General features: G+C 34.2%; 2 protein-coding genes across 20 annotated transcripts in view; one reads left to right on the top strand and one right to left on the bottom strand.

Annotated features, from left to right (window-relative positions):
- Nucleotides 1-13,387, top strand: part of LOC136979409 (ankyrin-2-like) — a 376,384-nt gene that overhangs the window by 87,597 nt on the left and 275,400 nt on the right. For all 19 annotated transcript variants that reach the window (XM_067275362.1, XM_067275361.1, XM_067275359.1 and 16 more), the window contains exons 9-14: nucleotides 1,889-1,987; nucleotides 2,157-2,354; nucleotides 2,440-2,637; nucleotides 2,794-2,991; nucleotides 3,063-3,161; nucleotides 4,162-4,359. In XM_067275362.1, the coding sequence (XP_067131463.1) occupies nucleotides 1,889-1,987; nucleotides 2,157-2,354; nucleotides 2,440-2,637; nucleotides 2,794-2,991; nucleotides 3,063-3,161; nucleotides 4,162-4,359 (990 nt within the window). The remainder of the gene's footprint in view (nucleotides 1-1,888; nucleotides 1,988-2,156; nucleotides 2,355-2,439; nucleotides 2,638-2,793; nucleotides 2,992-3,062; nucleotides 3,162-4,161; nucleotides 4,360-13,387) is intronic.
- Nucleotides 9,567-10,834, bottom strand: LOC136979355 (uncharacterized). Its single transcript, XM_067275297.1, has one exon. The coding sequence runs from the start codon at nucleotides 10,832-10,834 to the stop codon at nucleotides 9,638-9,640; it is 1,197 nt and encodes a 398-aa protein (XP_067131398.1). The 3' UTR covers nucleotides 9,567-9,637.

Below are 13,387 nucleotides of genomic sequence, written 5' to 3'. Positions count from 1 at the left end.
CACAGAATTCACAGAACACAGAATTCATGAGAGCAGTTATGCTAGCAAGAGAGAGCATGGGAAAATGGATGACTACATAACCATGCCACATGTCGAAAAAGAAATAATAGAATTTTATCGATGTACATAAATTACATGATTAATACATTCAGTATTGAAAAGAAAATGATATAAACGTTGTATATTAAAATAGTAAATAGTTATTTATAAATAAGCTTAAGCCTAGTGAGGCTTAACTAGTAGGCATATTTTTCCCACACTGTTTCAAAGTTCGGAACGAAAACTGACTGATTACAAGTGTAGGTTATAATAAAATCTTTGTTCTATAGCCAATCCACATCTGTGGATTCCACGTCATGTGGACTACGTTACATGAGCAAACATTGTGTAGTTTGCGGTTACTTTGTGCTCGAGTAGCTTATCTAGCAAAAATGGCCCATAGCATCATGGGAAAAAAGGCGGGGCTTGGGAACGCGACCAAGCGTATGCTGGCTCTCGCTTCCTGTAGTTTGCGGCGGCTCTAACTGTGTACCAAATTTCAACTTTCAACTCCTAACCGTTTGGGCTCTGCACTGATTATTATTATTATCAACTCGTCTCGATTATATATATAGATTTGACAAATTTAAGAAATAGAACATTCTTGGACAACATTATCTTTGGTGACAAGTTGTGATTTCAACTAAGTGGTAAAGTGAACACCCACAACTGCATGATTTGGAGTTTCAGAAATCCATAAGCAACTATGAAACATGTTTGTGACAGTCCAAAAGTGAAATTTGTGTTGTTAGCAAAGATAAAGTATGGCTCTTTCTGTTTCCATGAGAGAAATATCAACAGTATCAATTGTCTGGATATGCTAGAAAATTTTATTCTGCAACAATGACAAAGAAGGATTCATATACTTTACCATTATCTCACTAACATACAGATGTTTGGAATTTTTTCAATAAATGTTTTTCACGTTGGTAGATTGGTTAAGCAGGACTGCCTCATTCTAAAATTTGACACTACTCGATTTTGCTTTTGGGGTTTTATTAAAGATCTATTGTTTATTCCATTCTTGGCTGCAAATCTTGCTGAGCTTAAAACTCAACTCACTGTCACTACTTTGAATTTAGCAAGAAATTAAATACAGGTGGTTGTCTACTATATCACAAAGATGGTGCTTATATAATATGACTGTTTGAGGTAAAATTTAATGTTTTTTGCTATAAATTAATGCTTGAACTGATTCTGTAAGTCTTTTGATTAAAATTCTATATGCTCTCAAACTTATAAGTCTTCTTTGAATCACCCGTTATTTTAACTGAAATGGATAGATTTTATTTATAAAACAATTTTCATTTAAAGTTTTTTATTATATTTTTTTCAATAGAGAATCCAATCAATAATAGAGGATTAATAATTAAACATTTTCAGAAAATTAATATCTTTATTATATTATTTTATTAAAGATATATAATACTAAATAGCAATTTATGTAGTTTATTTACTTGGTAATGAAAGGAATTAAGCTACTACTACTAAATTAATATTTTATTCTTGAAGAATATTTATATTGGACACTATATTCTGAAAATAGTTTTAATTAAATTAGAACTAATAAGTTTAATAAGATAATTGTACTGAATGAAAGCAAAATTTCTATAGTAGCAAAGTAGAAAAACATCTATGACTAGTATATTTCACTTTTATCACTTTTTACTGTTAAATTAAATCTGATGAAACTAATAATTTTAGTTGTGAATGTTTTGTAATATAGGTGTAATTAAATATATATATATATATATATATATATATATATATATATTATATATTTAAAATATAAAATATGGTTATTGTATTAATATACAACTATTATATCATATTTGTTTTTATCTTACAGAATGGATTAGCTCCATTACATATGTCTTCTCAGGGTGATCATGTAGATAGTGCTCGGATTCTGTTATATCACAAAGCTCCAGTTGATGACGTTACTGTGGTATTTATTTCATTAATTTTTATGAAAATATCTATAAAATTATTTTAGATTCAATTTCATTGTGTATTTGTAAAAAGTTATTAATATTTTTTTTATGAGTATAAAAAAATATAAATAACTTTAAACTTTTCACAGAATTACAGTTTAGTTTCCTTTTTTCTTTTTTTAGGATTATTTAACAGCTCTTCATGTGGCAGCTCATTGTGGCCATGTAAATGTAGCAAAACTTTTACTAGATAGAAATGCTGATCCTAATGCCAGAGCTTTAAATGGATTTACTCCTTTACACATTGCGTGTAAAAAAAATCGAATAAAAGTTGTTGAGCTCTTGCTTAAGCATGGAGCTTCAATAGAAGCTACAACTGAGGTAGATCTATTAATTCATTTAAATTTTTAAATATTCATTTGATATAATTCAGATAATTCTTATAGTAATTATAAAAATATTTTAGTCTGGACTGACACCATTACATGTTGCATCCTTTATGGGATGTATGAATATAGTAATATTTCTACTTCAAAATGGAGCAAATCCTGATGTGCCAACAGTGAGAGGTGAAACACCGCTTCATCTTGCAGCCAGAGCCAACCAAACAGACATTATCAGAATTTTATTGAGAAATGGGGCACACGTTGATGCACCTGCAAGAGTATGAAATCTTTTATAATATTATAATAAATTTATTTTAATTAATAATATGATAAAGTTAAGTTAAAAATTAAAACTGAATTAATAAAAAAATGAAATTTTAGAGTAAGAAGTTATTATTTTAAAATGATTAAAAAAATCTTTTATTTTATTGTAGGAAGAACAAACACCTCTCCATATTGCAGCACGTTTAGGAAATGTTGATATCGTGAGTTTATTATTGCAGCATGGAGCAGCAGTTGATGCAACAACAAAAGATATGTATACTGCACTTCATGTGGCAGCTAAAGAAGGACAAGAAGAAGTAGCTTCAGTATTGTTGGACCATGGTGCTTCTCTTACAGCAGCCACAAAAGTAATCTTTTAATGATATAGTATAAATCTTTTTCATAAAATATTTTATTAAAATATTATTTTCAATTATAGAAAGGTTTTACTCCCCTTCATATGGCAGCCAAATATGGAAATATTAAAGTGGCTCGTTTACTTTTACATAAAGATGCACCTGTAGATGCTCAGGGAAAGGTAAAAACAGACACATTTTTTTATTACTAATATTTCAATTAACTTTTGTTCTTAATTCTTTAAAAACGTTTTTATTTTAACATCATACCATGTTAAAGAAATGTTATGACTTTTCTTCCATTATACAATGAGAAATTGTAATTAAATATAAATATTAATGATATATGAGAAATTACATTGAAACTTCACAGAAAACAATTTTATTAAAATTTATCAAAATTAAAACAAATTAAGGAAACATTTTCATTGTTTGCATCTACAATATTATTGAACAATTAATTGACAAAACTGCTAAATTCAGATTACAAAAATATTTAATATGAAACAGTTTTCCACCTAATTTTGGCTATCCAATTGAGGATGAACTAAATTAGGCTGAAATATTTCATATTAAATATTTTTGTTTCCTGAATTTAGCAGCAGTTTTACAAATTAATTAAATTTCCAGTTTATCTATATTCTAAAACTTACCAGATTTAAATTAAGGAAAATTTAGAATACTAAAATGTAATTTTATGAAGTAATTTAATGTTAGATTGAATGTGGTAACATAAATCAGCATAAGTATCAAATTGAAATGAGTGTTGTTAATAATGTGTACTGTACATTGCATTGTCTAATATCATTAACAACAATATATCTCATATTTATAGTGATATTAGACTGAGTATGATATCCATATTGTTTTTTTTATTATAGAATTTATAATAGTGTAATTTTAAATTTCACATTTATAATATTTTAAATTAAATATATTAAATTTTTTAATCTTGTTAAATGCATTACACACATCTATACTATATATACAACATAAATACATATGCTAAAATAAAAAATTAAATAATCATCATTTGACTATTTTATTTTTTAAAACTTGATACATTTTTTAACTGTTATTATTAGAATAAAATCAGCTATCAATACATAAATACAATAAAAACTTTTTCCTAGTTCTTAAATTTATTTATTAATGTTTACTAAATTTTAAATGTTTTTTCAGAATGGAGTAACACCACTTCATGTAGCAGCTCACTATGATCATGTTAATGTAGCTTTGCTACTATTAGATAAAGGAGCCTCACCTCATGCAACAGCAAAAAATGGCTATACACCTCTACATATTGCTTCCAAGAAAAATCAAATGGATATTTCTACAACTCTCTTAGAATATGGAGCAAAAGCAAATACAGAGTCAAAAGTAATTAATGCTTATTTCATTGTTAGATTGTTTCAGCTTTCAGATTGTTTACAGAATAAATCAGGAGAAATAAAATTGAATAATCTATTGCTTTTAACCCTTGATGATGATTTATTTAAAGTCTGTATTAATTATATATGTATATACATGAGGGCTTATCACAGCGGTGACCAAGTCTAACCTGTTCACCGCTCATGTATATATGTGTATAATTAATACAGACTTTAAATAAAAAGGAGGAAATAAATTAAATGGGAAATGTAAAATAAAAGTGTGAGAAAAATAATGCTGTATAACCAATTTGTTTTTATGTTGCTATACTCATTTTCATTAATAATTTTCTTATATTTTTAAAAAACAGCATTTAATATAGGAAAAGAAGTCACATTTTATTATTTAAATCTCAAACTGGATCCATACTTAATATTAAACTATTAACTGTTAAAAAAATATTTTACTTTTTAATATTTAACATTATTATTAAAATTACAATCTCAATTATATTTGAGTGGATTTAAAAGATTGGTTAATATGCACCTAGGTAGTCCAAGATGGCGGCGTTTCCGGTTAGGACTACTGGCGCTCCCAACGGCGACTGTTGGAAGCGAAATGCAATCACGTGACAACCTAGGAAACGTTGATGCCTAACTAAATTTTTTGCATTACACACTTATTCTACATTACAGACTACATAAAATCTACTATTAAGTATTAAAAAATATATACATTATGCACACCGTGTTTACAAATAAAAATGATGTTTTTTACTTACGTTTTCGAAGTTTGTCATTTTTTTTTTAGCAATGACATGACTGACATTTGTTTCAGGTTGGGATGATTCTTTTCTTTTACTTGTCAATTTTACATTCCTACTGTTCTCAGATTTGTTTTTTTTTCTTCGTTTCCGTTTCCTCCTTTTTCTTTCGGGGTTCTGGGGCAGCAGGCACAGACTCTGGTTCCTTCCATACAGAGATCTTACCTGATCCTGGATATATATAACTTAAATGTTTCACAAACAATTGGAATTGTTTTCCGGGCCTCACTGTATGCCATTTAAACAACTTCTTGTACATGAACATATACAGATAGGAATCCGACAAATCCTCGGTATAATGTTTAGGCAAATGTTTCCTGTTTTTTTAAGACACTCCATAACCTTTCTGTCTTTTGAGTATGTACACCAGTGTGAGGGTTCACGAAATTTTTTTGAATGATTCACCGTCTTGTGAACTATTTCTACACCTTTGAGGTCATTTATGTGATTATAACCCCTCCACTCATCAGTCAAAACTATACTTCCGGAATTAATGAATTTCGAAATGATCCAATTCAATGTCTCCTCACTCCTGTCGTTATCCTTGCAAACGGTTGGTTGGTTGGTAATAGTTTTTTGGCACAAAGGCAACACAGGCCAAGCTGCGCCACAACACATGGTGTAAATAAATACATAAATAAATAACAAAATTAAATAGAATAAAATAGAACAAAACAACAGATAAAAACAATAAACATAGAACCGATAACAAAAATAAATAACAATTAAAATGTATATAGTAACAATATGTAAATATAAAATAAACAAACAACTAAATCTGTTTATAAATATTTGCAACTTTTAGAAAGTTCAGTAATTTATCAACATTTGGCCTCTGGCCCAAAATCTCTTTAAAACTTGCATTTCCGAAATACTGTCTGCGACTCTGGTCAAAAGCAGCACAGTTGCAAAGTATGTGTTTGACACTTAAAATACAAATGCAGTACTGGCATACTGGCTGGTCATCACCCTTTAAAAGGTATTGATGAGTAAGCCGAGTATGTCCAATCCTCAGACGAGTAAGAATGATTTCAGATCTCCTATCATACTGTTTCTTGTGTGTCCAATTTTCTATTATAGGTTTGATCTCGTAAAGTTTATTGTGGACTTGTTCGTTCCACACATTTTGCCATCTCTCTGCTACTCGTTTTTTAACGACCAGCTTCAAGTCACCTCCTTCAATAAACATTCTATGCTTAGAAGGACTTGCTGACTTTGCAGCTGCGTCAGCTTCTTCATTCCCTCTTATACCTACATGGCCTGGGACCCAACAAAATTTTACAAGAATATTACTCGCAATAAGATGGCAAAACAGTTTGCGAATTTTAATCACTATAGAGTGAAAACTAGGTTCATGTGAGATCAAAGCCTGAAGTGCACTAACTGAGTCAGTGTAAATAACACAGCGACGATGACCTTTACTAATTATATATTTTAAGGCTAGGTAAATAGCCTGCAACTCTGCAGTAAAGATGGAAGAATTCGATGCGATTTGTTCTGCCACGATCTCATCCTGGCAGACAAAGGCTGAGCCAACGTAATCAACCGATTTCGATCCATCAGTATAAATAGGAATTAAATTCCTGTCACAATGTTGAATTTCTGCAAAGTGCTGCCTATAGATGTAGTCTGGGGTGGATTCCTTAGGAAACTGCTTTAAGCTAAAGTCAACATTAATCACAGGAGTTGACCAAGGTGATATATTATCGACCTCGACCTGTGAAATGTTGCTTGTGTCCAGGTCAATCGTGCTGCTTACATTCTCCATTCTAATGTCAAATGTAGGGACACAACTTGGGCGAGCTGTAAATAATCTTTTCAGCTGAGTATCTGATACTCTACAATAAACTGAAGGCTTAGCCAGAGATTTCTGTTTAATGTAATAGAACAAAGACAACTGCTCTCTCCTGAGAGATAGTGGAGGCTCATAAGCATCCACGTACAAACTTTGAATAGGGGAAGTTCGAAATGCACCAGTGCACAAACGCAATGCTTGATGGTGGATTGGATCCAGCATCCGAAGAGTAGATTCTCGCGCAGAGCCATAAACAACACATCCATAATCCAGCTTAGAGCGAACGAGGGCTCTATATATCCTGAGCATCGAACATTTGTCTGCTCCCCAGGATGAGCAGCATAATACCTTTAAAAGGTTGAGAGATTTTAAACATCTACTCTTCAAATTGCGCAAGTGTGGCAAGAACGTCAATTTATGGTCGAACACAACACCCAAAAATTTTGCTTCATTGACCATTGGGATTTTAACCCCATTTAGGTGAATTTCAGGTTCCAGGTGCAAACCACGCCTTCGGCAAAAGTGGATGCACGAGGTCTTCTCTGCATTAAAAGTAAAACCATTGATCTTCGACCAATTGTCTATGCGATTTAGGGAGGTTTGCAGTTGTCTTTCAATAAAACTCATGTTAGTAGACTGACAGGAGATCTGAAAGTCATCCACATACAATGAGTGTTTAACACTGGAAGGAAGACACTTAGCTATGCTATTAATTTTGATTAGGAACAGAGTCACACTCAGAATAGAACCTTGAGGAACACCCTCTTCTTGTGTGAAAGGCCTAGACAAAGTGTTGCCCATCCTAACTTGAAATCTTCGATTTTGCAAGAAGTTTTTTATAAAAATTGGCAGATTACCCCGCAGTCCAAATTCATGCAGATCACGGAGTATTCCATATCGCCAGCAGCGATCATAAGCCTTCTCTATATCGAAAAACACAGACACTAAGTGCTGTCGTCTTACAAACGCTTCGCGTATAGACGTTTCAAGGTTTACTAGATTGTCTGTGGTACTTCTGTTCCTACGAAATCCACTCTGATGTGGTGAAAAGTAGTTCTTTTCCTCTAGGAGGAACATCAGGCGTCTGTTTACCATTCTCTCGAAAAGTTTGCACAGACAACTAGTCAAAGAAATTGGTCTGTAATTAGAGGGATTCTTGCGGTCTTTACCTGGTTTGGGTATGGGAATAATAATTGATAGCCTCCAAGAGTCAGGAAAAATATGTTCTGTCCATATTCTGTTAAATAGATTCAGAAGGTTACTAAGGGAATTGTTTGACAGATTTTTTATCATGCTGTAGTGGATTTTATCCGGACCTACAGCAGTATTCCCCGAGCGAGAGATTGCTGTACATAGTTCTATTCTGCTGAATGGCACATTATAATCCTCATTAGATGGGGAGTGGAAGTTTAGATATTGTTTTTCAGTTTGGACTTTATAAGCCTGAAAATCCCTTGTATACATAATATTGCTGGATGAAGACGAAAATGTTTCACCCAACAAATCAGCAATACCTTTTATGTCACTGATTATTGTGCCATTACTTTCCAGCATGGACAGAGAGTGAGAAGCATATTTTCCATTGATTTTATGGATTTTATCCCAGACTGCTTTTGAGCTGGTGGAAGATGTTATGCTAGAAACATACTTCCTCCAAGAATCCCTTTGGCTTTGCCTTCTTATTTTTCTGGCATTAGCCTTTGCTTTCTTAAAAGCAACCAAATTGTTAGCAGTGGGGTATCTTCTGAAAATCCCCCATGCTTTCTTTTGCTTTTTAAATGCTGCCTCGCAATTCTCATCCCACCATGGTTTCGGATGTTTTGGATATCTGGTTGACGTTTTCCCCATTGTTTTTTCAGCTGCCTGAATAATACTGGAAGTGACAACTTCTACTGCATCATTGATATCAGCAGTATTGACCATTTCCTCAGTGACGTTAGCCAAAGAGGAAAATGCAGGCCAATCTGCCGTTTCAAGTTTCCAGCGTGGTGGACGGGCTGTTTCACAGCTTTCTCTGCCTCGATATTTTAAAAATATTGGGAAGTGGTCACTAGAGAGTGGATTAGATCCAACCTCCCATGTAAACGCTGAAAACAGATTCGGGGTTGCTAATGATAGATCAATGGCAGTGAATGTTCTTGTTGGGGCGTGGAAGTATGTCACTTCTCCAGTATTAAATAAATATAGTTGGTGATTGCCTATGAATCTTTCAATGGCTCTGCCTCGACGGTTGATATCGTGACTGCCCCACATTAGATTGTGACCATTGAAATCACCAAGTAAAAGGAAAGGAGTTGGCAGCTGTTCAACCAATGAATCCAATTCATCGTCATTGACTCTGACATCTGGTGGCAAGTATATGGAACAAACTGTGACAGTGACGCCCATAGATATTCTGACTGCCACAGCTTGCAGCTCTGTTGTTATTTGTACCGGAAAAGACGAAATGCGGTTTGAAACCAGTACAGCCACACCTCCACTGGCGCGGGTGTGGCTGTCGTCATCTTTTCGGTAAAGATCGAATCCTTTTAAAGAAATTCTTTCTCCAGGTTTTAGATGTGTTTCCTGGAGTGCCACGCAGAGAGATGAGGTAGAGTATGTCAGGTGTTTAACGTCAGAGAAGTTGTTGCGGAAACCACGACAGTTCCATTGGATTATTTTATAATCCATTATGTGTTTGAGGTAGCATTCTTTGCGAGGGTATCCCTCTTTAATTTAACAGGGGGTCTCTCTTTTGGAGGTGACTTTGGTTTTGTAACCTCCGAATTAGTCTCTTCATCAGAAAAGTCAGAGAACTCACTCATAGACTGAGTCTCCGACTTTTTAGCTGATTTAGAGAGGGCAACTTTTACTTTTTGCTTGTTAAGTGGGTTTTTATTGGCCTTTTTTGAACCCACATTTCTTGTTATTACCCCTGTTTTAGGTAGGGGTGTCTTGGTCTTCTTGCTCTCCTTTTCTGGTGTTTGGGTAGATGGCAGTATTAAACATTTCGCATGGCGGGTAAAGGATTCACTTGGAGAGACAGAGATATCTGTTTGAACCGCACAAGTGTTTGTGGATTTCAAGACAGCAGCATAGGTCTTCTGCTTCAGTGGTGCACTAGAAGTGACCATGCGGCGAGCCTCTGGGTATGGTAGGTTGTTAACTGTTTTCACTCGCTGGATCTCTTTCTCTCTCTGCCATGCAGGGCATTTTCGGGAGTAGGCAGGATGCGCATCCTTGCAGTTTACACAGCATGGGGTAGTTTTACATTCGGTACTCTCGTGACCTTCAGTCCCACACTGTGCACATACGCTTTTCCCGCGACAGGATGTTTGTGAGTGTCCAAACCGCTGGCATTTGAAACAACGCAGCGGGTTTGGGATATATGGACGAACTGAGCAACGTAGGTATCCTGCTGTAATGAAGGATGGCAATGTTGGCTTGTTGAAAGTAAGTATCAAGTGTTTGGTTGGTATCAACTTGCCATCTCTACGAATGGAAATGCGCCGAACAGCAACGACACCTTGATCTGAAAGACCGATCTGAATGTCTGATTCATCTTCAGACATCAGATCAATTTCAGATATCACACCACGTGATGAGTTTAGGCTTCCGTGTGGTGTGACAGTGACTTCCATTTCTCCCAGAGTCTTTGTTTGCAAAAGTTTTGCCGATTGTTGTGGGGAAGCTGTTTCCACCAGTAAATCTCCCGATCTTAATTTTTGTATTTTTTTCAATTGTCCAATAGTTGATTCAAACAATTTTTGAATCAAGAATGGAGATGCTTTAGATAGAGGTTTTTCTCCAGTCGCATGCACTATTAAGTAAGCAGGGTGGCTGGAGGTCTGGTCTTTGGTCACTTGTTTTGTGATTTTATGATCCATATTTAAAAATATATATTCAGCTCCTAGTGACCCCACCCACCATGGGGCCCAACAAGGGGATGCCGTCACATGAGAGGATCCCATAGACCGTCACACCAGGGTTTCCCAGGAGCTATACCCTCACAATGCAGTCAAGTAGAGCACATCTTGTCTGACATGTCCGCCCAATCTGCATCGATCAGTTGACTCCAAGCCGAGGTCAAGAATGACTCAACGACCAGCCGATTGACTCAAACGGAGCCTGATTTGAGCCTCCCGTTTATCCGAAGCAGGGGCCAAAGCAGTGTGTTGGGGACGTTATGTTGCCCCTCAACTACCAGGATCCCCCTTTCCGGCATACGGGACACCACGCACGGCAAACACGTGGGTGGGCGTTCAGATCCCAGGGATGGTAAAGAAGAGATACTAAACCATCTCTGGGAGGTCCCCTCACCACGGACAGGAACCCACATCGAGGGGTATCCTTGCAAACAAAGCAAGTGTTATCCTCACGACACACTCCGCTAACTACCCATCTTGTGCCCTTCAGTTTGTGACCCTTTTCATATTTTCGTCTGGATATTACGGTTTTATCAATTTCCACAGTTCTGTTGGGTCCTCCTATTTTAAATGACGAAACATTATCCACGGCTATCATCATAACTAAATGTAAGTAGTTTGCCCAATCAACAGATGTGTGATTACTAATACTACATGCAAAGGCTGCATTTGTTAGCATGCATTCTACGCACGGCAAGTGCCATATGAAGGAAAATATAGTGCCCCAAGAAATATGTCCACACTTGCCTTTAAAGGTACCGTCGAAAGCAGAGCCATTTTTTTTACAATAGGCGCATCTCATCACTATGGAATTCCTGTCTGCACGGTACACCAATTTACACGTACGGGAACAATTATTACAAACACCTTTGACATGCTGTAAACCAAGTTTTACAGCTAGTTTCACATCCGACGAAATTCTTTTATCCAGCTTTAAATCGTTATATTCATTTCCAAGTAAGCCGTAGAACATTCGTGAATCGCACTTACTCCAGAATTCTTCAGAAAAAAATAACTTCGGATGTCATTATTTCTTAATTTCGAAATATAATTCAATACAGAAGCAAATAATTAATTAAAATAATATGAAATAGAAAAAGCGATATTAAATATACGAAACGTACAGTACTATGAAAATTTTAAAGAAACAAACGTCTTGCATACGCCATGACTGCGAAACAAATTAAAAATTTACATATCTCTACCATAACAAACAGCAATGATATATTAATTGATTTGCATATAAAAATGCTAGATTGTGAAAAACGCCCTCTACAGTTATCATCATACCGCTTTCCCGGAAACGCCACCATCTTGGACTACCTAGGTGCATATTAACCAAAAGATTTTTAAAGGAATAAACTCAAATATAATTAAGAGTGTAAATTTAATTAAGAAAATTGCTGCAACAAAGATTAGAATTTCGTTCATAATCATTGTAGTCAATATTCACATTATATGCATATGTATACACATAAAATAGAATTATGATCTTAATTATTAGATTAATGATTTATATATAATGGGTTTATACTATTTTCATATTTTATTAATTCTAATTTTAAAAACATTGTGGGGTATTCATGTAAAACTGTCTTCCAGTCTGGTGGAGTTGGAATTTACAGTGAATGTTCTATTATGAAGATATCATTATCTGAGTTTTATTTGTTGATATTTCTACTTGTTTTATTAATAATTGCTGGTGTTGAACCAAATCCTGGTCCTTTATCTTGTTCATATATGAAAAGTGGTTGATCACCATTAACCAGTAGTAATAATGTAAATAAAGTGTCTAAATTTGCAAATCTGGATTCAATGTTTTGAAATCAACTAAGACTGACACAAATGAGGAAATAAACAAAACTGAATTAGATAAATTGTATCTAATAGATAAACTCGTGTTTATCTATTAGAGAAAGAAATTAATTCTCCTTAGGAAATCTTGTGACAGATGATGAAATTAATTCAGGCATCATATCTTTTAATTACTAAACAAATACAAGGATTAAAAAGGACATAGCTACACTGTACCAAGAATTTAAAGAATTGAAGAATCAGTTTGGATAATTGGAGAAAAAAGGTGAAGGAGTTGGAGAAGGAAATGCTGGATATAAATAGAAAATAGGCATTGCAACAATATCAATAACTATCTTTTAATCATTTTAATCCTTTTATGGCATAAGTATGGGGTCAAATATGGGACCAAAATTAGCAGAAATTGTTATGGAAAAAAAAATGAAAGGATTAAAGTGATTAGAAGATAGCAATATTAATTCAGCACCCCTACAAATAGGAATATCAATAACATTGTAAGTGTAATGAATCAAAACAGATTTATGACATATCATTTTTCTCTGTCAGATATTAAGAATGTAAAAGAAAGATTGGTACAATTTAAATAAAGGATTCCTTAAAAATTATAGAATTAGCTGATGAAGAAATTATTGAGATACAAATTATAAAAAAAAAGATGAGTTTACAATATTACAAATAGAATTCAGATGTATTTGCTAG

This window comes from Centruroides vittatus, unplaced genomic scaffold, assembly GCF_030686945.1.
Source record: "Centruroides vittatus isolate TY-2023 unplaced genomic scaffold, ASM3068694v2 contig_620, whole genome shotgun sequence".
Taxonomy (NCBI): domain Eukaryota; kingdom Metazoa; phylum Arthropoda; class Arachnida; order Scorpiones; family Buthidae; genus Centruroides; species Centruroides vittatus.
This window is presented reverse-complemented; position numbering and strand designations above follow the sequence as displayed.